Source organism: Pteropus medius, unplaced genomic scaffold (genome assembly GCF_902729225.1).
Source record: "Pteropus medius unplaced genomic scaffold, Ma_sr-lr_union100, whole genome shotgun sequence".
Classification (NCBI taxonomy): Eukaryota; Metazoa; Chordata; class Mammalia; order Chiroptera; family Pteropodidae; genus Pteropus; species Pteropus medius.
Genome location: NW_024348533.1, coordinates 3,769,726 through 3,795,565, shown reverse-complemented (window position 1 = coordinate 3,795,565; position 25,840 = coordinate 3,769,726). Strand labels below are relative to the sequence as shown.

Below are 25,840 nucleotides of genomic sequence, written 5' to 3'. Positions count from 1 at the left end.
GATCTGTATTCTGAGATTACTGTGTGGCAATAGGGAGGGGAGGCTGGCAGGGTGACACTCCAGGAAAGCCGAGGGCCAGGGTAGAGATGCTTCATGGTGGGGCTGCAGCAGGAGGTGGATTTTCAGAGGAAGGAGAGTGACAAGCTCTGGTGATCTCGTTACAGGACAGGGAGATGCAGGAGTTAGGGTTGTCTCCCAGGTGTTTGCTTGGGTGACTGGCAGGATGGCGTGCTTTTCACTGAGCAAGGATGGGATTAGCAGAAGACGGGAATTCAGCTGGGACACATTGACTCAGAGGTTCTCACGAGACATCCAAGTGGAGATGGAGGCGCGGGGCTGGGAGTTGCCAGCACGGAGTTGTAATTGAAGCCATGAGAATGACCCAGGGAGCGCATCCCCGAGGGCTGAGGAGAGACTCCCGTGAGTCCTTTCCAGGCAGCCCCGATGCCAGGCTAGCCCCAGAGCTTGATGGCCGTCCCCTGCCGCCTCATTACCACTTCGCCTGCCTGCCCCGAGCTGCATCTGCGCAATGCTGCACTCAGGAACCCAGCAGCCGACAAGATCGGGTTTGACAACCAGCTAGCTCCAGGTCCTGGGTGGTCAAACAGCCCTGGTGCTCTTGAAAGCAGCCGTGGTTCTCCATCTTTTTCCAGCCCAAAGAACAACCAGGACCTTTGCCCTGCAGCAGTGAGCCAAGGGGTCCCACCGCTGCCTTCAGAAAGCAGTTTGCACTTTCTTTCTCTCATCCAGTGTTGCCTAGGTGTCCGGTGGGCAGCAGCGGCCTTTCCTGAGCTCTTGAGGCAGTTACATCCCAGCAAGTGTGCTTCGCAGTTCCCAGACCTGGTGTGCTTTTCATAACTCTTTCTCCTTCACTAGTAGTGCTCTCCTTCCCGCCCCCCCCACCCCTACCCCACCCCTTTTTCCTCCTGATAATTTCCTCTGAGCTCAGCTTAGATGTCTCCTTTTTTGCAGACTTGCTCGGGTAACTTCTCCCCCTACACTCCTGATACACCTTTTACATCTCTCTAGTCTGCCATTTCACACACTGCTCACTCATTCAGAAACTTGCTCCCCAGCTGCTGTCTACCCAGCCCAGTCTAGAGGACACAGAGGAAGCAGGCAGTCGCAACATCATATGAGAGGTGATCATGGTCATTACCTGTTTCTACATCAGCCTCCCCCTGTGTCCCTCCACCTGAGCTTGCAATCTGGCTGTTTACCAAAACCCAAGCTTTCCCTGGGAGTCACACAGTGGAGACTGTTGGTTCTCTCCCACCTCGGGAGATGAAAAAAGGCGAGTGTCCTTCTTCTGCTCCCTTATACGTTCCCAGACCGTGACTCTCCCCTTCACGGGCTAACCCCTGCTGCTTTGGAACTGACTGTTGGCTCTCTCATCTGCAACCTTCTGGCCACTCCTCTTTATCCACTGAGGACTGTCACCTGCCTCTTTCTCCTCTTCCCGGGCCAGGTGAGATCCCTTGATCATCATTTACTCACTTCTTACCAATACTCTCAATTCCTTGCCCCATTGCCCTTCCGTTAACATCTACTCAGAAAAGCTGCAGCCCTGGGTTCGACCCCAACCTGCCCCTCCCCCCAGACCCAAGGAAAGCACTGACGCTGTGGCATCAGGCCACGGGGTCTCCTGCTTGCTGAGCCCCCACACTGCCTTGCAGGCCTCTACAGCTCCCTAGTGTTCTTGCTCGTCACCACTTCATCACAGCCCCTTTGTCAGGCCTCTAACTTCCAGGTTTTCCCACCCCACCCCCACCTCATTTTTTGGCAAATAACCTTACTTCCTGTCCCAGCAAGGCCAGTGGACAAGCACTCTCTCAACCACCCCACCTGCAGACTTTCTTGTCATGAGGGATGAGTTACCCCATTCCTAAGGCCCACGCAGTCCTTTGCCACCTCTTCAGGCTCACACTGACTTCCTGTCCTGTGGCTGCAGCCTCTCCCCTGGGCTGTTTCCCCATCAGCATTCCATTGCCTGGTACTCTCTTTTTTGAAAGCAAACTGTTTCATTGAGCATACAACCCTCTGTCTCACCCCCGCCCCACCCCCGTCTCTTTCCTCTCATCACAGCCAAATTCTTGAATACTGTTTTTTCTCTGCTTCACTGTCTTTACTTCTGTACACTCACTACACCACCACCCCCTACCCCTGCTGAGAGCCACGTGTGACTTCTTTGTTGCTAAATTCAAATCCTATTCTCCTGGGTCATCTTTATCCACTAGGTGACATCTCCCATTTGTGTTTGTTCTCCTTTCCAGACATTGTGTACTTTGGCTCCTCCGCCTTCAGTCGGGGGACAGAGAAAGGACAGTAAGAGTGCTGGGGTCTGCCCATCGCTCACCTTCCTCTCTGCCCTCTTCTCTGTTCTCCTTCGTGAGTACCTCTTCTTCTACTCCCTTCTCTCCCCTCTGAGGACATCTTCCCGGGCAAGAGGAGCCATCTAAATACTGTTGCCTCTTGGTTGCGTATAGCCATCTGTTTCCTCCACGCACGTCACACTGATGTCCGCTACTGCCACTGGGCACCTCCTCACAACGTCCCACAGGTACTCAAACTCAGCACATCCAAAACTGAGCTTGTTGTCTTTCTCCAAAGAGGCCTGCTCCTCCTCCTCCATTGTCTGTCTCGTTGGATGCACCACCATCTGCCCAGTTGTCTGAACCAGAACCCAGGTGTCACCCTGGGAGGAATGCGTCACGGTGATTGGGAGCAGCGGGCCTTGGATTTGGACTTCAGTTTGAAACCTGGCTCTGCCACACTTGCTGTATGACCTTGGGCCAATCACTTAACCTCCAAGCCTCAGTTTCTTCATCCATAAAATGAGAATAACAGTAGAACATAACTCAGATTGTTGCGAGAATGAAATGGAGTGATGCACGGAAAGGTTTGGCAGAGTGAGCGCTCATTCCAACTGGCTGCTAGAGCAGCATAGTGGGTGTTGGGTTGTTTGTGTGACTCATCTTGATCTCTGTCCCCGCCCATCACCAAGAGTCCTGGCCACCCTACCTCCCCAAATAGCTCAAACCGTCCACTTCTCTCCACCTAACAGCCACTACTTTAAAAGCCTTCAGTGGCTGCACGTTGCCCTCAGGATCAAACCCAGCCTGGAGCACGGCCTGCAGGGCTCTTCAGGACCCAGCCCCTACTTAGCTCACCACCTTCCTCTAAGTCTGTCCTTTCTGGCCTTCCTACCCACCCCACCTCCCCAAAAGAAATCTTGGCTCCAGCAGTATCTCTGAGTGGTTTGCATCCCCTAAAGATATTGTGCTTTACCATTTTCCAGCCTTTCCACTTGTTCTTCCTTCTGTCTGGAAAGTGCTTGTCTCTCTTTCACCAGGATAGTCCCCCTCAGCTGTCATACCCAGGGAGATAACTGCTGCTGGGAAGCATTCCCTGATAGCTGAGTCTGGGTTCCCAGAGCACCTTGTGCTTGCTTCTCTGTAGCTCTTGTCACTGTCACGCACAGTTAAACAGCCTGTTTGCACGTCTCTCTGCCCAGCAGACTCGAGTCAGCGAGCAGAGACTGTCTCCTGCACTGCTGAGCTCTCAGCACCCAGCCCAGTTCCTCAGAGTCGGTGTTCAAGAAGTGATTGTCAGACAGGATTGAAAAACATAAGAACTTCTGCAGATTACAGCCGGTGTGCTATCCCAACTCTGCCACTTACTAGCCGTGTAACCTTGGGCCACTTCCTTTTTCTTTCTGAAGTTGAGTCCTCATCTGTAAATTGAGAATAATGATGCAGCAAGTGCAGTTGTGAGGATTAAATGAAACAATATATGGGAATACCAAGCTCATAGTACCCGAAGAAAATGTGTGTTTCTGTGCTTTCCCTTTTTCACTACCAAATTGTATGTGGTTCCACATCGCTCCCTCTGCACCAGCAGTTTTCAGACATCTTTGTATAGCAGCAGAATTCTCTTCTGCAAATGAAGTCTTCCATGGAACTCAGTTTCTAACAAAGCAAAGCCATTCTGGTGCAGGGGAGGAGTGAAGAGAAGGGCCTTCTAGCCCTTTGTGCATCCCCACGGCCTCGGAGCTTGGCCCATGACCTTGAATTTCATGGCACACAGCTGGAAACACTGATCCAGACAGCTGCTCCCTCACCTGAGCACCACAGTGCCAAGGCCTCGCCTTACTTGCGCCTGGGGAAAAGGGTCCACCTTCTCAGATGTCCTTATAGCAACCCTATGAGGTATATAAGTAGGTCATTTTTCTCCCAAATTTACCAATGAAGATAGTAAGGTTCAGAGAATAAGTGATATGTCCAAGGTCCTAGTCAGTTGTGGAGCCAGTGTTCAAAAAAGACGAGAATAAATTAAACACATGCCTGCTTTAAATTGACTCTGAGGTGGTGGCAAGTCCTTTTCTCTCCCCACTTTCCTTTTTCTGTTTCTCCCCCTTCATCCTCAAGTCAGCTAAGAAATATGTGAGATGGCGGAAGTCATCTAGCCCCTGGCACCACACCACTGCCTCCTTCCTATAGGCCTTTGACATCTGTCTCCTGTCTCCTCAAAAGGCCTTCTTGGCCTGTTGTTGCTTGAGGTTGGGCAGAGGGGTGGGTGGCTCAGCCCACAGACTTTCCTTTTCGTTCTCCAGTTCTGGCTCTGTCCACATGGATTGGCAGGGCCTGGCCTCACATGGGCCAAGGGGCTGCTTTTACATCTTGCCTGGGGGCCCATGTGGCTGTCATTGTATGCTGTGGGGCACAGTTTAGCCATGCCCTTAATTACTTGAGGCCAGTTGAGAAATGAGTGGCATGCCTATGGGAACTTCGCCCTCTTCAGTGGCACCCATACATAGCATCAAGAGAGCACATACATTCCTGGCCACCCAGAGAAGTCTCAGCTCCACATCTTCTTTCCTAAATGACCTGCATGATGACACGGCTTTTCCCCTGCTACCTACAGAATTGGAGAGAAGGACTCCGTAGCAGCCGTCTTTCTCACGTGCATCCTTGCTTTGATCTTCACTCCAGTGTTGTCCCTATTTTGCAGATGAGTCCACTGAGACTCAGCAAATAGCTGGATTGGTCAAGCTGAAGCCTGGGAGGCAAGATTCAATTAGCTATTGAATCTTGAGCTCACCTTCTTAGGCCCTAGTATTGACACTAGGGCTCTGCACAACCACGCTGGAAAAACCCTGCCCTCTGGGTGTAACTGCCTCTACCCCAAGGACACGTACCTGCCTAGTCGCACTTACTCTTTACTCTCGCAGAGTGGGCAAGCAGGCCAGGATCCTGAGGCCCTTCCTCCAACCAGTTATGGCAAAGCTGGGCCCCACACTGGTGTGTCAGGTGCCACAGTGTACCTGGCAGCTGCCAGGCCCCTACTGAAACTGCCTCTTGTATTGCAGGAAAAGGAGAAGGCCCAGTTGGCAGCAGAAGCTCTAAAGCAGGTGAATCGTGGTGTTTCCGGAAACCGGGAGCAGAGGCCCGCCCGGGAGAAGCTTTTGGAGTGGCCGGACCGGGAACTGGATCGGGTCAGCAGTTTCCTGAGTGGCCGTCTACGCGAGATCAAGAACACCGTCAAGGACTCCCTCCGCACTGGCTTCAGTGCGCATGAGCTCAGCACCGACGGCAATGGCTTCTCCAGCGAAGGGGCTGTTGAGTCAGATCCCCAGAGCCTACCCGCCTCGAACCTCAATGGCCCCTCAGAGCATCACCCTGACATCAACCTGGACCTGTCCCCTTTGACTTTGGGCTCCCCTCAGAACCACACGTTACAAGCTCCAGGCGAGCCAGCCCCACCATGGGCAGAAATGCAAGGCCCCCACCCACCGTGGACAGAGGTGAGGGGCCCCCCTCCCGGTATTAACCCCGAGAATGGGTTAGTGAGGAGACTCAACACTGTACCCAACCTGTCCCGGGTGATCTGGGTCAAGACACCCAAGCCAGGCAACACCACCTCTGAGGAACCAAGCCCAAAGGAAGTCCCCAGTTGCAAGGAGGAGCTGCCTGAGTCTGTGGCCTCAGGTGGGAAGCCACGGAAAGGCAAAAGACAGGGCATTCAGGCCAAGAAGAGTGAGGCAAGCCCAGCTCCCCGACCCTTGGCCAGCCTGGAGGCTCCCAGTGCCAAGAGCCAGAACCCCAGCCCCAAGCAACCAGGCAAGGCCCCGGAGCCTCCCAAAGTGGGCAGCTGTGCGGAGTTCGGAGAAGGAAGCCGGGGGAGCCGGCCAGGACCAGGCTGGGTAGGCAGCCCCAAAGCTGACAAGGAGAAGGGCAGCTCATGGCGAAACTGGCCAGGTGAGGCCAAGGCACGGCCTCCAGAGCAGGAGTCTGTGCAGCCCCCGGGCCCAGCAAGGCCACAGAGCTTGCCACAGGCCAAGGGCCGCAACCGCCGCAGCCGCAACAAGCAGGAGAAGTCGGCCTCTTCCTTGGGTGAGTGCGCCAGGAACAGTGGCTGACCCCTGCCCCCAGCCAAGCCATGGGGTGGAGGGCAGTCCTTGTGTATGGGCAGCACTGACCCAGAGGCCTGGCTGTGGGCACTGAGCCCCACTGGCTATGTCTTCCTAGACGATGTGTTCCTGCCCAAGGACATGGATGGGGTGGAGATGGATGAGACTGACCGAGAGGTGGAGTACTTCAAGAGGTAGGTGTGGGCGCCTGCCGCTCTGTCCACATCCAAGCTCAGGACGGCCTCTCAGCCCTGCACCCTTGAAGGGAGGGCCTTTCCAGCCCCCCATGCTCTCCCACCAGCCTATCTGCTGGAACTTAGGGAGTCACTTGGCAGTTCAGGGCATGTGGGAGGGTGCAAGGGACCAGGCGAAGGAGGCATATCAGATCCCAAGAACCAGGGCTTTTTCCAGTCTCATTCACTTTGTTTATTCACTTGTACTTCCTCTGCTCTGCCTGGACTGAGCTCTGGGGCAGAAGCAAACCGGACAGTCCAGATGAGGAGAGAGCATAGACTTCCAGTCTAGTACTATTAAGGGAGTGAGGGCTGGGCCTGGAAAAGGGACTGCAGAGCAAGCTGGAGTGGGGGCAGCTCGGGAAGCCCTCCCAGAAGAGTTGGTGACCAGGCCAAAATTTGATTAAGAATGAGTGGGCCAGGCAAAACCAAAAGGGTATTCATGACAGTGGAGTCGGCACGTATAAAGGTGTAAGGGTGAAAGAAACATATCGTTCTTGGAACAGTAGGGGGCCCAGTATAGCTAGAGGGAAATACAGGGTAAGAAGGGGGCTGAATCCCAAGACAGTGTCACTGTCTTCATACACCCCTGGGCTTGTGAGTGCTTTGGCCAGGAAGCCCCCGCAGCTAGCACAGCTCCCTTACCTGCTAGACCCCAACACCCAGGAGCTGGTGGGGTTGCACACAGTTGACTTGGCTTCTTTAGTGATCAGGACACATGGGTCTAAGAGAGGGGTCCAGGAAGCAAGAGGGATCTCTGATTGTGCTTCTCCTGTGTACTCCCTTCCCCAAACCTGACAGGTTCTGTTTGGATTCTGCAAAGCAAACACGTCAGAAAGTTGCTGTGAATTGGACCAATTTCAGCCTCAAGAAAACTGCTCCCAGCACAGCTCAGTGAGGTATAAGAGACCCCCAAGTGTTATGTTCATTCCCTCCCTGCTAGCTCCTGTGCTCTGAGGCACAGAGAGTTGAGCTGAGGCTTGGCAGCCCTGCCCCCTGTCACATCTCCACAGTGACAACCCAGCAGGCTATGCTGTCTGAAGGAACAAGCCCCATCTCTTCTCTTCCTGAGGCCATTTATCCCTAGGCCGTTTATCTCTCCCCTCTGGGCCAGGCCCTCTTGCCCCTTCCTGCATTGCCACCCGCTGGGGTATCTCCATCAGACCTCCACTTCCGCTGCCAGCTGCCTCCCCAAGTGCCCAGTGGGCCCAGAGGGCTACCCACACCCCTGACATTATCAGCCTCAGGGTTGAATCTCTGCTGAGCCTGGCTCCTCCATGCAGGCTACCAGGGCCAGCCCCAAGGGATCAGCATGGACAGCCAAGCTAGACCAAGGCCTTGGAGGTCACTTAGGCCTAGCAGAGTTGGGGGACACTCTCCTTAAACAGAGTAGGTTCCATAAGGAAATGAATAGCGGTGCTGCCTCCTGGAAGAAGAGGCCTGGCCACTAGCTCAGCTGTGACCTCCCCTTCTGGCCACCTGCACAGGTCGTGTTGTCTGAAATGTTGACCTGTCAGATGATGATCTGGACTGAGAACAGAAGAATGGAGAAGGCGATGGGCTGAGGACCATAGTATAGAGGAAGAAGGGTAGCTGGCAGGCCAGCTCTGGTGCTGGGCTTGGGGCCCGATGGAGGTGCAGTGCCAGATCTCAGCCCTGTGTCTCTGGGATTAGGCCTTTCTGGCAACCACATAGCTGCCCTAGGGCAGGCTGGGACCAGTGAGGAGAGGGGAAGCTGAATCCACAGACACCCCAAGAGGGTGTCCTCACTGTCCCCCTCCCCCCTCCCTGGGCCAAGGAGGCAGACTTCCTGGATCCTTGGCTAAGCCTCCCTGTCCCTCTGGGTCAGGATTCCCCTCCTTTGATGCTGGCCTTAGCTCCTTAGGGGCAGCCTTCGGGGCTGGGCTGCCTGTCACCAGAGTCAGAAATGGCTTCAGACTGGCCTCAAACCCATTGCTCTGAGGGACTGGGCTCCCTGATCCTTTGCCAAACTGAGATGTCCACACTCCCAAGAGCTGCCGCTTGGGTCAAGGTGCCCTCCTGCTTCTCTTCTCCACCTCCACCAGAACCAGGAATGATTGGGTACCCCAAGCACTTCCATCTGCTTCTCCTTGTGAGGGAAAAAGAGGTGCACCTCCTGCAGGCCTAGTGCCCCCATCATCAGCCATCTCCTGCCACTCTTTGGCTGACCTCTTTCCCAAGACAGAGCTGTTCCCTCCCCAAAGCTCCTTGATCTTCTCTACTGTCCTAAGAGCAGAGTCCCAAGTATGAGAGAAAACAGATCCAGCCTGGGCTGTGTACCTGGAGCCTGAGGCAAGAGTCTGAGCACAGGGCTGGCCTCTCCACAGCCTGTCACCAGGAAGACATGTGCCAGAGGCTGGGCTCTTCCTCTACCCTGGCCTGGGTGAGGATATACTGCTTCAGGGGCCCGTGAGCTTCTTAGGGATGGTCCCACATGCCTTGAGATCTAGGATGCTATTGACAGAAGAACGGGACTGAGCTGTTTCCTGGAAGTGTCTGTTGGAGGTGATGGAGGAAGTCTGTTCAGTGTTTTTGGTACAGGGAGCAAAAGTAGAAGACTGCCATTCCTACCTTCACAGAGACGCAGGGAGACCCAGAGGCGGCCTGGGAAGGCCGTGCTCACTTCATGGCCATGCTCTTCTGTTTTCTCAGCCGCTGCCAGGTCCAGCTTCTTCAGGGTGTCCAACTGCCAGCTGAAGGTCTACAGTTTCTTCCTCCTCCACATCCCTACTCACCTGCCGAAGACCCTCCCAGCTCCCCACCATCCCAGACTGACCAAAAGCTGAATGGATGCCATGCCGATCTGGGGCCCCTCAGGACCGCCACAGAGCCGCCTCCTGGTGCTACGCAGCCTCCACACTCAGAGCCTGGGGGCTGGGCTGGCCTGTGGGCCGGGGGATGACGGTACTGCTGGCCCAACACTGCTCTCTGTTTGGTTTTTTGTTTTTGTTTTATTTTTTTTAATTCTTTACTTTTGATACTGTGAAGATCTTTCCTGCGAAAGATAAAGCAACATTTGGACACAGAGTTGGTGTGTTTCCTGTGTGGGCTGGGTCAGAGCCAGGTGAGCGATGTAATCAGAAGCATGGGGTCTACCTTAGTCACCAACCTTGTTAAACACATACTGCCTGTTAATGGTTTGTCATTGTTTCCTCTTAATTTTTGCACCAGTTCTATGTGGGACTGGTCGCATTTTATAGTCGAGGAAACTAAAGCTAAGATAGAAAAGTGATTTGAGGGAGCTGGGTCTAGCTGACTAGGGTTAGAGCACAGGCCTGGATAACTGTAACCTCTGCCCCTTCTCTTGTTGGGAGGGAAACAGCCCCTTCCCCATGCTATGTCTGTTTCCCTTTCTGCAAGAGGGGTGAGTTGGAGGGATGGGACTTGGTCTCTGGGCAGCTGACATGAGAAGGGGCCTGGGGAACGCTTGAGGCCTTTATGGACTGTGCACCTGTAGCCTGGGTGTGTGGGGTTGTCAGGGGATGTGGCGGGTAAATGCAGTTTTTATAAATTGGATCTGACTTTCCAATGGGGATGAGACATATAGCTTAAGTACTTGAGAGTTAAGAGGATAACCCTTCCATAAAGTAAAGCAAACTACCTCTTCCTCCTCCCTGCTTTGCAAATTCAGATTTTAATATGATAGGTTTCTAAAAATGCCTCACATGCATGTTTGGCCCAACTCCTTGCCCCCAATGTTGTTTTCTCCACTAAAACCAACTCTTAACTTGAGCTCATGTGGAGAACAATGGAGGCAATGGCCAGTCACTAAGAGCAGGATCAGAAAACGCTCCCTCCTCCCTCTCCTCCACGCCATGGGCTGGCAGTCAATGCCAGCTTCCTCTTCCAAAGTGAAATAGTATTGCCCACAGGCTCATGAATCCTGGAGCCTGTCTTTTCACAGTCCCCAAGGAACTGTGGACACTCTCCTGTGGACCCTTTGTCTGTGTATTTATTACCTGTGTTCCTCTCACCCTCCAACTCTTGCTCCAGGCAGCTGCCCTGCAGCTGAATTGGCACAGCTATCTAAAATTCTGCATCATTTGGAAATTGCAGGTCTGATTCAAGCAGCCTCTTTTTTTACAGAGGACTTCTGTGAGTGGCATTCAGGGCCCTCCCTGCCTGGCCCCTGCTTCCAGCATTGACTCCAGACACACCTACAGCTCAGTTTCTAGCTAGGCTTGGCCCCCTCTCTCCCGACTCCGGACTTCTCTAATCCCAGATTATGGTTCCTTCATGAATTCCTGCTTATCCTTCACATCTCAGTTGAGAGGCCACTTTTACTAAGAGGATCAGGTAGTGCTGCCTTGTCTTGTCTGTCTTTTGATACTTCTCTTTAACCTCAAGACTGGTTATCTATATTTCTGGCTCCTCAACTAGCCTGTAATCTCACAAACCAGGTTTGTGTCTTGCTCATCTTTATCTACTTCAGCACTACACAGTACCCAGCACACATATTAAACATATGAAAAAGGAAAGGATAGCACTGACCCATCACTCCTCTCTGACAAGGCTCTGCATAGTCGGCCCAATCTACTTCACCGACCCTTGCTCTGGCTACCCCCACACTACATGGGTCAAGTGATCTCTTTATTACTTGGGAACCTGTGCACCTGCATGTGGCCAGACCATTCCTGCAGGACCCTCTATCAAGAAGTCTTTCTAACTTTCCACTCCCTGCTCTGAGATTCCACACTTCCCTGGAAGCTCAGATCCAGTGTCTCCTCGAAGCCACCCGTGGTTCCCCAGGCAGCGAGGCACTCTGAGCTCTATTACAGCATTTACAATAACAATCGGTTACACACGTATGTATAGGTCCTCAGTTAAAAACCACCGTCATCAGTATTTTATTTACCCCTCACCACTCTGAACATAGGTGTTGTCACACAGGTGAGGACACCAGTCAGAATAGCAGTGCCTGAGTCATTTATTTCGCCAGCTTCACCCTTCCGCCGCGGCGAGGCGGGGTCACAGCCGGCCCTGTCCCTGAGCTTTCCGACCACCAGAGGGCGCAATGTCCGCAGGCGGGGCGCGCCGGGTTACGTCATGCTGGTGTCATGCTCTGGGCAGCTGGCGGGATCCTCGGTCTTCGTTTGGGGCGCCTCTCGCACCACCCAGGTTTGGTTTGAGCCCTTAGCTCATGTTCCAAATCCTCCAGCATCCCACAATACTTTGCCCGCCGCTTTCGCCCTTAGCCCCGGCAACAGTTGCATAACCACACGCGGCATTGACACCAAACCGCAGGACCGCGGCATTGACACCAAACCGCAGGACCGCGGCTTAGGAGAAAGTTTGTCCCTCGGCGCGATCCGGCACTCGGATTTCGTTGCTAGGCGCCGACGCCCGCTTCTTCACATTTGATTGGATTTCACTCAGGTGAGGCGGGGTTTTGCCGTGGCGCGCATGCGTGCATCAAAGGATGGAGGAGTCGGAACCCGAGCGGAAGGTGGGAGCGAGGTTGGAGTCTTTGCGGTTGGCGAGCCGCATGAAGGCGGGGGAATTCGGGCATGACCTGTGTGTCTCTGCAGCGGGCTCGCACTGACGAGGCGACTGCTGTAGGAAGCCGCTCCGAGGCGGAGGATGAAGACGAGGACTACGTGCCCTACGTACCGTTGCGGCAGCGCCGACAGCTGCTGGTGAGGGCCCCGGATCGGGGAAGAAATGAGGGCGGTGATAGGGGATTTTCAGTGGGATGGGGGGTGACCCTGATCTGCGGGTTGAGGCATCAGTACACGGGAGCGTGGCTTCCAGGCACACGAGGGCCTGGCGGCCTGGTCTGAGAGGTAGGGCAGCTCGGCCCCTGGGGCACAGGACCCTCTTCCAAAAGCCAGGATCCTGACGCAGCCTCTGGGCCCGATGCCCCACTCTGTGTTGGGCTTGGCTCTGAGGGGCGCTGGTGGAACCTCAGCTCCAGAAGCTGCTGCAGCGCAGGCGCAAGGGAGCAGCAGAGGAGGAGCAGCAGGACAGCGGCAGTGAGCCCCGGGGAGATGAGGACGACATCCCGCTGGGCCCTCAGTCCAACGTGAGCCTCCTGGATCAGCACCAGCACCTCAAAGAGAAGGCGGAAGGTGGGCTCAGCAGCAGCAGGAGATTCGGCTCAGCACACTGCTTTGGTGTCACCGTAACATCGGCTGCTTGTTTTTCTCAGCCCGCAAGGAGTCTGCCAAGGAGAAGCAGTTGAAGGAAGAGGAGAAGATCCTGGAGAGTGTGGCGGAGGGCCGAGGTATATGGTTGTAGCCGGGGCAGGGAGGAGGTGGGCTGTGATCCCCGCCCCCCAGGCATGTTATATCTCAAGGAGCCTGGTCTCTGGGAAGCGAAAGCCAGCCCTGAGCCACACCTTTCTTCTCAGCCTTGATGTCAGTGAAGGAAATGGCCAAGGGAATCACATACGACGATCCAATCAAAACCAGGTACTTTTTTCCAGTGTGCGGAAAGGCGGTCACCCTTAACTTGGGATGGGATGTGACTCAGACTGGCAGAGACACCCCAAAGCCAGCTATGCCCAGGGACTCTTTTGACTCTGATTACTCACTCACAGTTGGACACCACCCTGTTATGTCCTGAACATGTCCGAAGAGCGGCATGAGCGGGTACGGAAGAAGTACCACATCCTGGTGGAAGGAGATGGTATCCCGCCACCCATCAAAAGCTTCAAGGAAATGAAATTTCCTGCAGGTACCTGGGATCTGGGAGAGGTACCACATTTTGTCAGTCAAACATCTGCGAAGTTGTGTCTGAGCTCAGCAGCTGCAGCAAGCCAGTGGGGATGGAGGGATTGAGGAAAGTTTTTTTTGGACTCCTTTTTCAGGTGTCCCAGCTGTATGTATTCACTGTTTCTGTCATTAGAGACATTTAGTGGATAAGTGATGTTGCCCTTAGACAGGCCTAGGTGCCTCCATGTAGCCTAGGGGCCTTGAGCAAGTCTCACTGTCTCCTTCTGGGCCTTAGTTTCATCATCTGTAACTTGGGGAGGATGGTACCAATTTTATAGGCCGTGGGGCCTGATAAAGTACCTGTGAGACACAAGGATGACGCCAGAGTTGTTTTCCACAGCCATCCTGAGAGGCCTGAAGAAGAAAGGCATCCACCACCCAACACCAATTCAAATCCAGGGCATCCCTACCATGTGAGTATGGACCTGGGGGCCCTGAGGAGGGCAATGACGGCAGGAGCAGTCGCTAGATGTCCTTTGGGAGAAGCAGTCCCCATATTCTACTGAACCTGACTCTCATACCTGTCCTCTCCCAACAGTCTATCTGGCCGTGACATGATAGGCATTGCTTTCACGGGTTCAGGCAAAACGCTGGTGTTCACTTTGCCGGTTATCATGTTCTGCCTGGAACAGGAGAAGAGGTTACCTTTCTCTAAGCGCGAAGGGCCCTATGGACTCATTATCTGCCCCTCGGTAAGATAGGCTGGCCTGGTGGGCAGGGCACCAGTGAGACTGCCTTCTGGTACCAACCCCTGCCCCTGTACCTGCAGCGAGAGCTGGCCCGGCAAACCCACAGCATCCTGGAGTATTACTGTCGTTTGCTACAGGAAGACAGCTCGCCACTCCTGCGCTGCGCACTCTGCATTGGGGGCATGTCTGTCAAAGAGCAGATGGAGACCATCCGGCAGTGAGCATAGGCACCCCCTCCCTTGGGCCTCCCTCAAAGCCCCTAGATGAGCTGCAGGACCCTTCGTTTTAGCTACTTCGCAGTTCCTTGCAGAAGCTTCCTGTAAGCCCAGCCCTTGAAGATCCCTAGTCTAATGGGGAGATAGGTTGGGGTAGGACAGAGAGAGGAATGTGGTAAGGGACTGTAGGGGCACAGCAGATGGAATGGGGGCATTTGGGAGGTCGGGGTTAGGGCATTCCAGGCAGAAGGCACAGAGATAGGGGACCCAGGGTGTCCACGAAGGCCAGGGTAGTTCAGTGTGTAGTCCAGCAAAGAGGCTGAGGCACTGGGGCAGGGCTGGACCTGTGCCCTTGCCACACAGTGCTGTCCCCAGCAGATACCACTAGCCATCTGGGGTCACAGAGTAGCCTCAGCGCCTGTTTGATAGGCATTCTTAACCTCAGGGAAGATGCAGATGAGGAATAGTTGAATTCAGCGTACCAAGAAAGTGAGCCCATTAAGGCCTACAGAGTGAGCTAGGGAAGCACAGGAGGTTCAGGATAGCCCCCTCCTGGGGATGACAGGAGTGACCTGGAAGAAGGGAAAAGGGTTTGCCAGGCAGAGGTGACCACATGGCTAGGGAGACCTCTCCATCGTTGGTCAAGATGAGTGTAGCTCTCTCCAGGAGAGATATGTGCTATACATAGGGCAAGGTGGTGGGCGCGATGAGGAGAGAGCGTGTGAGGAGAATCAGGAAGGTGGCCAGAGGGTAGAACAAGGCACAGTGCCTTGTTGGGCTGAGCACGTGGCCCTGATCTCAAGGTCTCTCCTTGGTCCCTAGTGGTGTGCACATGATGGTTGCCACCCCTGGGCGCCTGATGGATCTGCTGCAAAAGAAGATGGTCAGCCTAGACATCTGTCGCTACCTGGCTCTGGACGAGGCTGACCGCATGATCGACATGGGCTTCGAGGGTGACATCCGCACCATCTTCTCCTACTTCAAGGTGCCCAACTGTGCCTGGCTAGGGCACTCCTGCCACCCTTTATCAACTGTGGAGGTCCCTGAGGCCCTGTGGTGCCCACTCACTGTCCCAGCCTCCCCAGCTCCCACATGCCCTCAGCCCCAGCCCTCCTCTTCTACAGGGCCAACGGCAGACCCTACTCTTCAGTGCCACCATGCCTAAGAAGATACAGAACTTTGCCAAGAGTGCCCTGGTAAAGCCTGTCACCATCAACGTGGGGCGCGCCGGGGCCGCCAGCCTGGACGTCATCCAGGTAGGCAAGTCCCCCTGGTGAACAGTCTCACCTGTGAGGGCTGGGTCTGGCAAGGCTCCCCTGAAGCTGATTGGAACACCAGGCTTTCATTCAAAGCCCTGGCCTTTAGCAGGAAACATTCTTAAGGTGCCCAGCTCTTGGTGGCAAAAGGCTGCTGGTCACCTCCCAGCCAGGATTAGGGGGTCTCACCTCTGTGTCAGGGCCATGACTGGTGAACCTGCTCTCAGAATCACCTGATCTGGTCCCTCTGATGGCAGGAGGTGGAATATGTAAAGGAGGAGGCCAAGATGGTGTACCTGCTCGAGTGCCTGCAAAAGACCCCGCCGCCCGTGAGTGCAGCCAAGCCGGCTAGCCCAGACCAGGGGAGAGGGCAGTAGTGGTGGCACACTGGGGAGTGCTGGGGCCATCCGGGCAGAGGCAGCCCCCATGACTAGATTTGGCCTTCCCTGACAGGTGCTCATCTTTGCAGAGAAGAAGGCAGATGTGGATGCCATCCACGAGTATCTGCTGCTCAAGGGGGTCGAGGCTGTGGCCATTCATGGTGGCAAAGGTCAGGGTAGCACATGTGTAGGCATAGATCCTGCCGCCATTGCAGCCCCTCACCTAACCCGTTTTCCTACCTGGCTGGCTTGTTACTACTCCCCAGACTCCTGCTGTCACTCTAACAGCTCCTGCCTGACCCTCCCCAGACCAGGAGGAACGGACCAAGGCCATCGAGGCATTCCGGGAGGGGAAGAAGGATGTCCTAGTGGCCACAGACGTAGCCTCCAAGGGCCTGGACTTCCCTGCCATCCAGCATGTCATCAATTACGACATGCCTGAGGAGATCGAGAACTATGGTAGGAGCTTGGGAGGAGCTTTGCGGATCAGGGTGCAGGCTAGGCCCCAGCCCTGGGCAGTGGGTCAGGGGCTGTTCTCTCTCTCTGCAGTGCACAGAATTGGCCGTACTGGGCGCTCAGGAAACACAGGCATCGCCACCACTTTCATCAACAAGGCCTGTGGTGAGTCTATTACCAGGGACACCTCAGCTGTCTCCTAGGTCCTCCAGGTCCTGGTTACAAGGCCTGGGGTTGGACCTAATGATCCCCACTGCCCCAACAGATGAGTCGGTGCTGATGGACCTCAAAGCCCTACTGTTGGAGGCCAAGCAGAAGGTGCCACCTGTGCTGCAAGTACTACATTGCGGGGACGAGTCCATGCTGGACATCGGAGGTGACTGTAGAGCAGGAGACACTAGTCCAGAGCGGGTCATGACAGAATACTGTAAAACAAGTCCACCCTGCACATCAGTGGACTGGGGAGGCCTGGAGCATGGAGTCTGGCCCTGTCACCATACTGACCCCTCTTCCCTTATGCCCCATGTCCCCAGGAGAACGCGGCTGTGCCTTCTGCGGGGGCCTGGGCCATCGGATCACCGACTGCCCCAAACTCGAGGCCATGCAAACCAAGCAGGTCAGCAACATTGGCCGCAAAGACTACCTGGCTCACAGCTCCATGGACTTCTAGCTGCCTGTTGTCCCTCCTCCTCTCCGAGAGACCTCAGTCCCTGGGTTCTGGTCGCCCCCCACACACCATTCCCTGGACAAGAAATCAGCATCCTCGGCCCAGCTGGCCTGGGCTGGGCCAGGCCGTGCCTGGCTGCCTGCTCCCTATACCCCCAGAATTACTATTTTTGCTCCCCTTTACCTCAGCTGCCATTAAAGCACAAGCCTCTGTGGTCTCCGCCCCAGACTTGCCTCTGCATTTCACTTTGTCTGCCCCCTGCCTTCCAGACCCTCACCCACTGACCTCCAGAGCCCTTCTGAGGTGGAGCCTGGGTGTCTCCACCACTTCAGTTATAGAAGGAACAGCCTAGCTGGGGCTCCCTTTGGGCCGGCTGAATTTGTGACTGAGAGGGACTACATTGGTATACCACATTGGGTCTCTGGCTGTCATAATCTCCCATCCCTGCCCCAGCCCCGCTCTTCTTATCAGTTGTGTGAAGCTCGGGGCTTTTCCCAGGGCCCCATGGGAGGTGACTTCCTGCCTCACGCCCCCTGCCCACTTGGCAGTCTATGCAGCCCTTCAGTAGGGAACTCTTCACTCTATTTGCTGAGAAGCGGCAGGTACCACAAGACTGCCACTCAGGCCATGAGCACTCTGGCATGCTCTGTGCCCAGCTCTCTGCTGGGCAGCTCAGAGGTTGAGTGGCAGAGAGAGATCAGACTTAAACATAGGCAGCAGTCATGACAGTGTTGGCAAGTAGACCAGGATTTTAATATCTGGCAAGGGGTAGGCAGAGGACCAGCACTTATGGCGGCTTCTCTGTGCCCAGCATTTCATGTACATGCTTATCCCAGGAGGACGACAGTTGCTCAAGCCATGTTTGTCACTTGGTGTGTGGCCTTGGGCAAGTTACTTAATGTTTCTGAGCCTCAATTTCCTCATCATTGAAATGGCAGTAAGAATGCAGAGGGCTTGGTATGTGGGGCTGGAGCTTGGGGCTGCCCGGCCACAATGGACACAACGCTGGGTGCAGGAGGCCCTTGGAAAAGATTTCTGCCCAAGAAACGACACACCCCATATATGACCCCCAAACTATATTCCTCAGCCTGTTTACACAATCCTTCTCAGGGGTGGCATTGAATGAATGACATGAGGCTGTCCCTTGAATTAGATCCACACACACAGCCCCAATACCTCCAGCAAGGCAAGGCACAAAAAAACAGGTTCCCAACAAGAAGCAAAGCTTAAAAAAGAGCATGCGAACTCTCCAGGGACCCAGTGGGGGCATTCCCCCTGCACTCAACGTGGCCAGGGCTGCACAGTGAGGACTAGGGCACACTGCTGGGGTCTTTGTTCTCTCAGACAGCATGAGTGGTCAGGGGAGGCCTCCCAGAGGAAAAGGACTGCACCCACAGGAGCACAATGGTGAGGGGGGCTCTGGAGGGGCTGGGCTGGGGAGAGGTGAGCCCAGGACAAGACACCTTGACTGCTGGGCTGAGGAGCCCAGGCTGGACTCTAGGGCAGTGGGGAGCCAGGAGACATTTAAAAAGGGGAGAGAGAGGTGGGTCCAGGTAGGGCGGTGGTTCAAAGGAGAGAGATGCAGGCTGGCAGTGGATGGAGTCGGTGAAGATAGAGAGAGTGAATATTAGAAATATTACGAGATAAAGACCAGGCAACTCGCCGGGGTTCTGAATGGGAAAGCAAGGAGTTCGCAGGCCTTGCTAGAGAAGGTCCTGGGGAAGGGTCAGAGGAGGCCCCAGGGTGCACAACTGGCCCCTGAAGGGGACAGGGGAGGGGTCAGAGCCTACTACTAGGGAGCCAGCCTGGGGGTCAGACACTCACATCCAGCTGACTCAGGCACAGGCATGGGTCGTTTGTCCTCAGGTGGTCCGAGGCCCCTGCCAGGCACTTTGACCAGCAGGATCCCTGAGGAAGAAATATCTGATGCCCCCGCCCGTATTCTAACTCCTTCACTGAAGACGGGGCACCCCTCCCCCAGCCATGCAGCTGCCTCTCTGGACAGAGGGAGGGGAAGTGGCCAGAAGGGGAAGTGTGAGTTCCCCTCAGCCTGTCACCAGTCTCCTCAGGCCCTCAGAGTGGTGGCCCTGGGGCCCACTGCAGCCATGGAACCTCTGGAGACCCCCGTCAAGGATGGCATTCTCTACCAGCAGCACGTCAAATTCGGCAAGGTGGGGACCTGCTGCCAGGCAGCTGCCTAAGATGATCGGTGGGCCTACGTCCCAGCCTCAGATAGCCCACCCGGACCTGGGAGAATGGGGATGGGATTGGTAGTGGGGGATCCAACCCAGGTGGGAGGGTGAGACGGAGCCTTGTCCTCAGCCTGAGAGGGTGGGCTGAAAACCTGAGTGGGCCTTGGCGAGACCCTGCCCCATTTACAGATGGAGGAGCCAAGAGACAGGAGGGTCTAAGAACCCACACCTTGAGGCAGGGCAAATGTGGGAGGCTGGCTGATCCAACAGCCTTCTACCTTCCAAAGGTCTGGGGGCTGAACCGGAGGAGCCCCCAGAGGAGGAGCCCCACCCTGCAGAAGAAGGCTCGGCTCCTCCCAGCCTGTCATGGGACATATTGTGGGGTTCACCTCTCCTCAGGCAGCAGGCCCTACACCCCCCGCAGCTCAGCTGCAGCTGCTGCCCAGGCAGATAAACGGTCTGTTTCCTTTGCTTGACACTATTTGCATGTTTCCTTCCTTGCCATCATGAAAGTGAGGTCTCCCTCCCACCCTTCCTTGTCCCGTGGCCCAAGTGACTTTTTTTGGGAGGGGGAGGGGCACCAGCATAACAGCAGAGTCAGGTGGACTGTTCCAGTCTCTAGATACTTTACATACATAATCCAGTAGAAGCCTCAACCTCTCCTTTTCATGGCCTTTTGTGAGACAAAGACACTAGTGTTTATGGGGGTACCGATTAGGAAAGCAAGGGGGCAGATTTGAACCTAGGGCTGACTGACCCTAAGCATAGACTCTTTCACCTGTGGGGCCAGCCGGCTGTGGCAAGGCCTCTTTCTCTGAGGCCCTGAGGACCCAGGAGAGGCAGAGGCCAGCCTGAGTGGCCAGGAGCATTTGCTGAGCAGCTTGTCCTGAGCTGAGCTGCAGGGAAGGTCTTCACCTCAGTCTTCATCTTCCCCAGAAATCCTGGCGGAAGGTGTGGGGTCTGCTGTATGCAGGAGGCCCATCAGGTGTGGCACGGCTGGAGAGCTGGGAGGTCCGGGATGGTGGCCTGGGACCAGCGAGTGACAGGTCTGCAGGTCCTGGCCGGCGGGGAGAGCGTCGGGTCATCCGCCTGGCTGACTGTGTGTCCGTGCTGCCGGCTGATGGTGAGAGCTGCCCCAGGGACACTGGCGCCTTCCTGCTCACCACCACGGAGCGAAGCCACCTGCTGGCTGCACAGCATCGCCAGGCATGGATGGGCTCCATCTGCCAGTTGGCCTTCCCGGTGAGCACAGGGTGGGAGGGCAGGGCCTCTAGGGGCTGGCCCAGGGGGACTGTTTCACTGCCACCTTATTAATTCCATGCTCATTCACATCCTGTCACTAAGCAAATACCTGCCAAGTAAGTACCTACAAGCCTGGGAAATAGCCCAGAAGCCACAGAACAAATCTCAGATGGCCATACGTGCTATGGAGAAAATGAAAGGCTGGGGTGGGACCAGGAGTGGACCAGGGGACGTTAGGCAGGATGGCCCAGGAGGGCCTCTCAGGAAGGGACAGCCAGCTTTAGTCTTCAAGGACAACCCACGAGTCAAACATCTGGAGACAGTATCCCAGATACTGAGGTCTGAGGAATGTACTGAACAGAAGGAACAGTATAGGCAAAGGCCCTGAGGCGGGGGGAAGGTTGGGGTGTTCAAGAGACAGAGAGCAGGCAGTGTGGCTGGAAGGCAAGGAGTGGGAGAGTCCAGGATGGGGAGAGTTCAGGGAGAGCCAGCTGAAACCACCTTGGGCCACGTGTGGAGTTTGGGGTTTTATTCTGAGTGAGAGGAGAAGCTTTCAGGGAGTTGAGTCAGAGACAGAGAGTTTTAAGCTTCATGGGGTCTGTGATGGACCAAAAAGAAATGGGTCTGGTTCCTCAAAGCATGAAACACAGAGTTACTATATGACCCAGCAATTCCCAAGAGAATTGAAACAGATATTCAAACAAAACTTGTATGAGAATATTCAGAGCAACAGTATTCCCGGTAGCTTAAAGGTACAAACAACCCAATATCCGTCAGTTGATAATGGATAAACCAAATGTAATCTGTTTATACGATGGAATATTACTTGACTACAAAAAGGAACGTAGCACTGACACATGCTACACTGTGACGAACCTCGAAAACATTATGCTAAGTGAAGAAGCCAGACACAAAATGCCACCTGTAGTCTCCATAGTGACAGGTAGCAGGCTGGCGTCCCCCAGGGGGGAGCAGGGAGTGGGGCCTGAGTACGGTTTTGATGCGGAGTGATGAAAAGTTCTGGAAGTAGATAAAGGTGAAGGTTGCACAGCCTTGTGACTTTGAATATACTTTAAAATGGTTAAAATTGTAGAATTTGTTATTGTGTATTTAAATGTTTTTAATTTAAAATTGTTTTGATTTTAAAAATTAAAAAGAAAAAAGAAAAGAAAAGGAAATGAACAGAAGCAAGGAGATCAGTGAGGAACCCCTTGCATTTGCCCCTGGCTGTGCTACCCTGGACCAAAGTGGTCTTGGTGGAGGTGCTGAGTGTCAGAGCCCCAAAGATGAGAGGGGATGAGAAGGGGTGAGGTGGAGCCAGAGGCTTGGGGCAAGAGTGAGTGGACAGTTCACTCGTCCTAACCCTGAAGTTTCTGCCCCTTCACTGCTCTAAGCTATGGGGGACACATGGGTCGACCTGGTCCCTGGCCTAGTACTAGGGCAAGGTGGCCTGTTATGTGCCTCTGCTTTATGGCTCTCAGCATGCTCCAGGGGAAGCAGGGGGTATTGCAGAGGGGATACAGGCTCAGAGGGGTGCCCAGGGTCATGGAGTATTGTCAGACGCAGAGCTGGGACTGGTGCACTTGCTTGTCACAGCATCCTGGATATCTTTCCCTATGAAAAAGATGCAGGAGGAAGTGGAGATGACTCTAACCTCTGACCTTGGCCCATTCCTCAGGGTACAGGGGAGAGCTCCTCCGGACCAGGGGAGGCGGAAGCTCCCAAGCGGGGCCTGGTTCCCATGGAGGAGAATTCCATCTACTCCTCCTGGCAGGAAGGTGAGTCAGGGGGGTGCAGGGGCAGCCTCAGTGCCACCACATCCAGGACTGTGACCTCTGGAAGACCCATGATGGCTGTGCCCTCTGCCTGCAGTGGGGGAGTTTCCAGTGGTGGCACAGAGGACCGAGGCTGCGGCCCGCTGCCAGCTGAAGGGGCCCTATGTCCTGCTGCTGGGCCAAGATGCCATCAAGCTAAGCGAGCCTGCCAGCTCACAGGCCCTCTACACCTGGCCCTACCACTTCCTGCGCAAGTTCGGCTCTGACAAGGTGAGGTGCTGGGCTGGCAGGGAGTGGGGGTAGCAGGTGGCCTCTTGACTGCTGACCCACCCATGTCACCTGTGCCCAGGGTGTGTTCTCCTTCGAAGCCGGCCGCCGCTGTGACTCAGGCGAGGGCCTCTTTGCCTTCAGCAGCCCCCGAGCCCGAGACCTGTGTGGGATCGTGGCTGCTGCCATTGCCCGCCAGCGGGAGCGGCTGCCTGAACTGGTGGGGCCCCGACCCTGCCCCCTTCCACGGGCCACCTCCCTGCCCTCCTTGGACCCTCCTGGGGAGCTTTGGGAGGTACCCCCAGGGCCCGAGCCACCCAGCTCCCAGAGGGCGCACCCGGCGGAGGCTGGGCCGCAGAGCCTGCCCCCTCTGCCCACCGAGTCCGGGCTGTACGCAGCTGTGTGCAAGCGGGCCAGTGGGCCCCCAGGCACCGCCGAGCACCTCTACGAGAACCTGTGTGCGTTGGAGGCTGGCCATGCACCGCCCGACCTCAGGGGCCCTGCACAGGAGGGCCCCAGCAGCCGTAGCCCCCCAGCCAGCCCCATCTACCACAACAGCGAGGACCTGGGCTGGCCCAGCCCGGCCCATGACACCAGCCTGGAGGCTCAGTACCGACGGCTGCTGGAGCTGGAGCTGGGCGACAACGATGAAGAGTCCGGGGGCTCCATCCGCCCTGGGACTCATACGGGCTTCAAGGCCAAGCTGGTGACACTTCTGAGCCGTGAGCGGAAGAAGGGCCCAGCCCCCTGCGATAGGCCCTGAGCACCTGGTGTGCCTTAGCATGGGACAAGAGGGCAGGCAAACAATGGACATCTGGGGACACACCCCTGCATCCACTCTGGCCTTTGGGGGACCCAGCAGGTGGCCTGAGGAGGCCCCTCAGGAGACTTGCTGGCCCCCTAGTGTGTAGTGTATAGGTCTGCTGAGAATAAAGCCTCCAGCTCTCTTCTTGGTCCTGCCTTGTGGCCCATAGCCCGCACCTCCTCACTTCAGCTCCTGATAGTGCACTTGGGGTTCGCACAGGCACACAGACCCTCCTGCACATGTGTTGGAACAAACAGCAATGCCCTCTGCTGAGTTCTAGGGACATGGATGACCTGGACCTGATCTCTACTACCAGTGGGCTCAAATCCACTCCAGCACGCAGGCAAGATAATAAGACTCCATGTGCAGCAGAAATGAGTCGGACAGTCAGGCAGAGGAAGAGTGAGGCTCATTTGTGGGAAGGGCACCCTCTGGAAGGATGGAGAGTGAAGGGCAGGCAGAGCTGCACTGGGCAGGCAGGGAGCCCCAGAGCTTTCCAGGCCAAGGGTGGTCATGGTAGTCCAGAGCCCAAGGGAAGAGTGTGTACACAAAGGCTCTAAAGGCCTGATGTGGAGTTGGTGGCTGAGTGTGAGATGCCTGACGGTCCTGCAATGAGCTTGAAAGGACAATCAGACCAGGGTAGGAGCAGTGCAGAGGCTGAATTTGGGCCCCAAACTACAGACTCGGGAGCCTGAGCTAGGGAGGAGGTGGGGGGAGGGGCAGGTGGAAGAAACTTCAAAGACTTGTGCACCCAAAACCCCTGCTCTCTGCTGAGACAAATAGCTGTGCAGATGCTCTGGGGAACCCTTGGTGTCAGGTTCCTCAACTATCAAGGCTAAAGATCAAATTACACACCGGGCATGCATTCATTCAATTTCTACTGCCGGTTTTACCACCTGCCTTGGGGACATGGCCAGGTTCAAGGAGCCTAAGTCCCACAGGGAGATAAGCAAGTCTCATGAAGACTTTAATGCTTGCCTTACTGTCCTCCCCTCATGCTACTCCTGTCACTATCCCTGGTGCCTCCATGTACACAAGCATCACACCTATGAGGACCTAATCTACTGGCTCCTTGGCGACAACTCTGCCTCAGCTGCCCACACCCTTGGCACATCCTGGACCTCATCTTCATGACAGTGACACTCTATTGCCGCTTCACAGTGACACAATTTTATTTCCAAGCAACTGCCTCTGGCCCCCTCCTCCTCTCCTTCCAGCCTCCTTTCTCTAGCGTAGCACATATGGTGCCTCCCCAGCTGCCAGGAACTACACTGACCTTTTTCTCACTGTCTGCACAGCTGCTGTCCACGGTTCCGTCCTTGTCTCACTTAGATTCTGCACTCCACCAATGCAGTCACCCCCCACACACTCCTTTCTCTTTCTATCTTATTTGTCCAGCAAAGCCCCTGCTTTGGGCAGACCCAGCCCTCCTCTGTGCCTGGCAGCTGCCCATGGCCAGAGAAATTCACGTAACCGGGCTGATCGCGTTCTTTTTACTAGTACCATCTCAAACCTCACACAGGCAGGCTCTCCATGCTGCCCAGAGATCTTGCATCTCAGAGTCACTGCTTTTCTCCTCCCCGAGACCTTCATACCTTCTCCGCTCCATCCCTGCCCATCCTCACCTTGCAGAGATCCCATCAAATAGTGACCCTCAGTGAACAACCTCCACCTCCCTCCACCTCACCTGCAAGCGCTCCTGTATCTCCTTCCTGACCTACATCGGAAGTAGTGTCTGTTTCCCAGACATTCATACTGACCCCAGCTCCTCTCGCCTCCTCACAGCTAGCTTGGCAAACGGAGCTGTCCCCTCTCTCCCCGACCCATTAATTCCATTGTTACATCGTTTCCAGCCACATCAACAAACTCTGTAAAGTCACATCTTTATTTTATTTATTTTATTTTTCTTACTGTTATTATTTATGCCTACAGTACTACAGTACCATCTAAGTACTAACCAGGCCCGACCCTGCTTAGCTTCCGAGATCAGACATCGGGCTTATTCAGGGTGGCATGGCCGTAAACCATGGACCGTGGTTCCACTGGGGCGCGAACCCAGGACCTTCTGCATGTAAAGCAGACGTGCTAACTGCTACACTATGGAACCATGTTCATAAGTCACATCTTTAAAAGAAACCTTCCCTTGACCTCAAATTCTCCTTCAGCACCTCCCCACTTCTCTGTTCCTCTTCACATAGAAAGTCCTCAAAAGAGCCATTGATTACTCTCATTTCCACTTTGTCACCTTCCATTCTCCCTTCACTAATTCCAGTCTCCCAGTTGTACTCACTATGCCATTCCATTGCTCTTATGGAGATCAGCAACCTCCCTGTTCCCCAAAACAAAGCAACTCAGGTTCCCTCTGTGACCTGGACTCTTCTGACTTCTCAGTAGCACACATCTCTCCTTGACATCTCTCCTTGACATGACACACTGTCTTTCTTGGTTTCTCGCCTCTTCTGCCCGAGTTCCACTTGGGACTCTTGGCCTCAGACACAGTATGGTTCAACCCTGGCTGCA

At 55.1% G+C, this 25,840-nt stretch overlaps 3 protein-coding genes across 17 annotated transcripts in view; all 3 read left to right on the top strand.

Moving 5' to 3' along the window:
• FAM193B (family with sequence similarity 193 member B) overlaps nt 1-9,690 on the top strand; it is a 30,533-nt gene extending 20,843 nt beyond the window's left edge. For all 13 annotated transcript variants that reach the window (XM_039880114.1, XM_039880111.1, XM_039880110.1 and 10 more), the window contains 4 exons: nt 5,369-6,392; nt 6,528-6,603; nt 7,444-7,541; nt 9,316-9,690. In XM_039880114.1, coding sequence (XP_039736048.1) covers nt 5,369-6,392; nt 6,528-6,603; nt 7,444-7,540 — 1,197 coding nt within the window. In that variant the 3' untranslated portion in view covers nt 7,541; nt 9,316-9,690. The remainder of the gene's footprint in view (nt 1-5,368; nt 6,393-6,527; nt 6,604-7,443; nt 7,542-9,315) is intronic.
• Nucleotides 9,691-11,936: 2,246 nt separating this feature from the next.
• DDX41 (DEAD-box helicase 41) lies at nt 11,937-17,261 on the top strand. Of its 2 annotated transcripts, none has more exons than XM_039880125.1 (17): nt 11,937-12,039; nt 12,192-12,299; nt 12,572-12,731; nt 12,812-12,886; nt 13,013-13,073; nt 13,202-13,338; nt 13,717-13,789; nt 13,915-14,068; nt 14,146-14,282; nt 15,103-15,265; nt 15,405-15,536; nt 15,794-15,865; nt 15,990-16,086; nt 16,226-16,375; nt 16,466-16,537; nt 16,638-16,748; nt 16,906-17,261. In XM_039880125.1, exons 5-17 carry the CDS (start codon nt 13,018-13,020, stop codon nt 17,040-17,042), a joined length of 1,491 nt encoding a protein of 496 aa, XP_039736059.1. In that variant the 5' UTR covers nt 11,937-12,039; nt 12,192-12,299; nt 12,572-12,731; nt 12,812-12,886; nt 13,013-13,017; the 3' UTR covers nt 17,043-17,261. The 2 variants fall into 2 exon arrangements, with proteins under 2 accessions (XP_039736059.1, XP_039736058.1); XM_039880124.1 differs by having other exon boundaries at nt 12,030-12,109.
• On the top strand, nt 17,261-23,463 carry DOK3 (docking protein 3). 2 transcript variants are annotated; one of them, XM_039880128.1, is made up of 6 exons: nt 17,261-18,446; nt 19,109-19,210; nt 20,168-20,473; nt 22,152-22,251; nt 22,346-22,518; nt 22,598-23,463. In XM_039880128.1, exons 1-6 carry the CDS (start codon nt 18,444-18,446, stop codon nt 23,276-23,278), a joined length of 1,365 nt encoding a protein of 454 aa, XP_039736062.1. In that variant the 5' UTR covers nt 17,261-18,443; the 3' UTR covers nt 23,279-23,463. The 2 variants fall into 2 exon arrangements, with proteins under 2 accessions (XP_039736062.1, XP_039736060.1); XM_039880126.1 differs by having other exon boundaries at nt 18,906-19,210.
• The last annotated feature ends 2,377 nt before the right edge of the window (nt 23,464-25,840 follow it).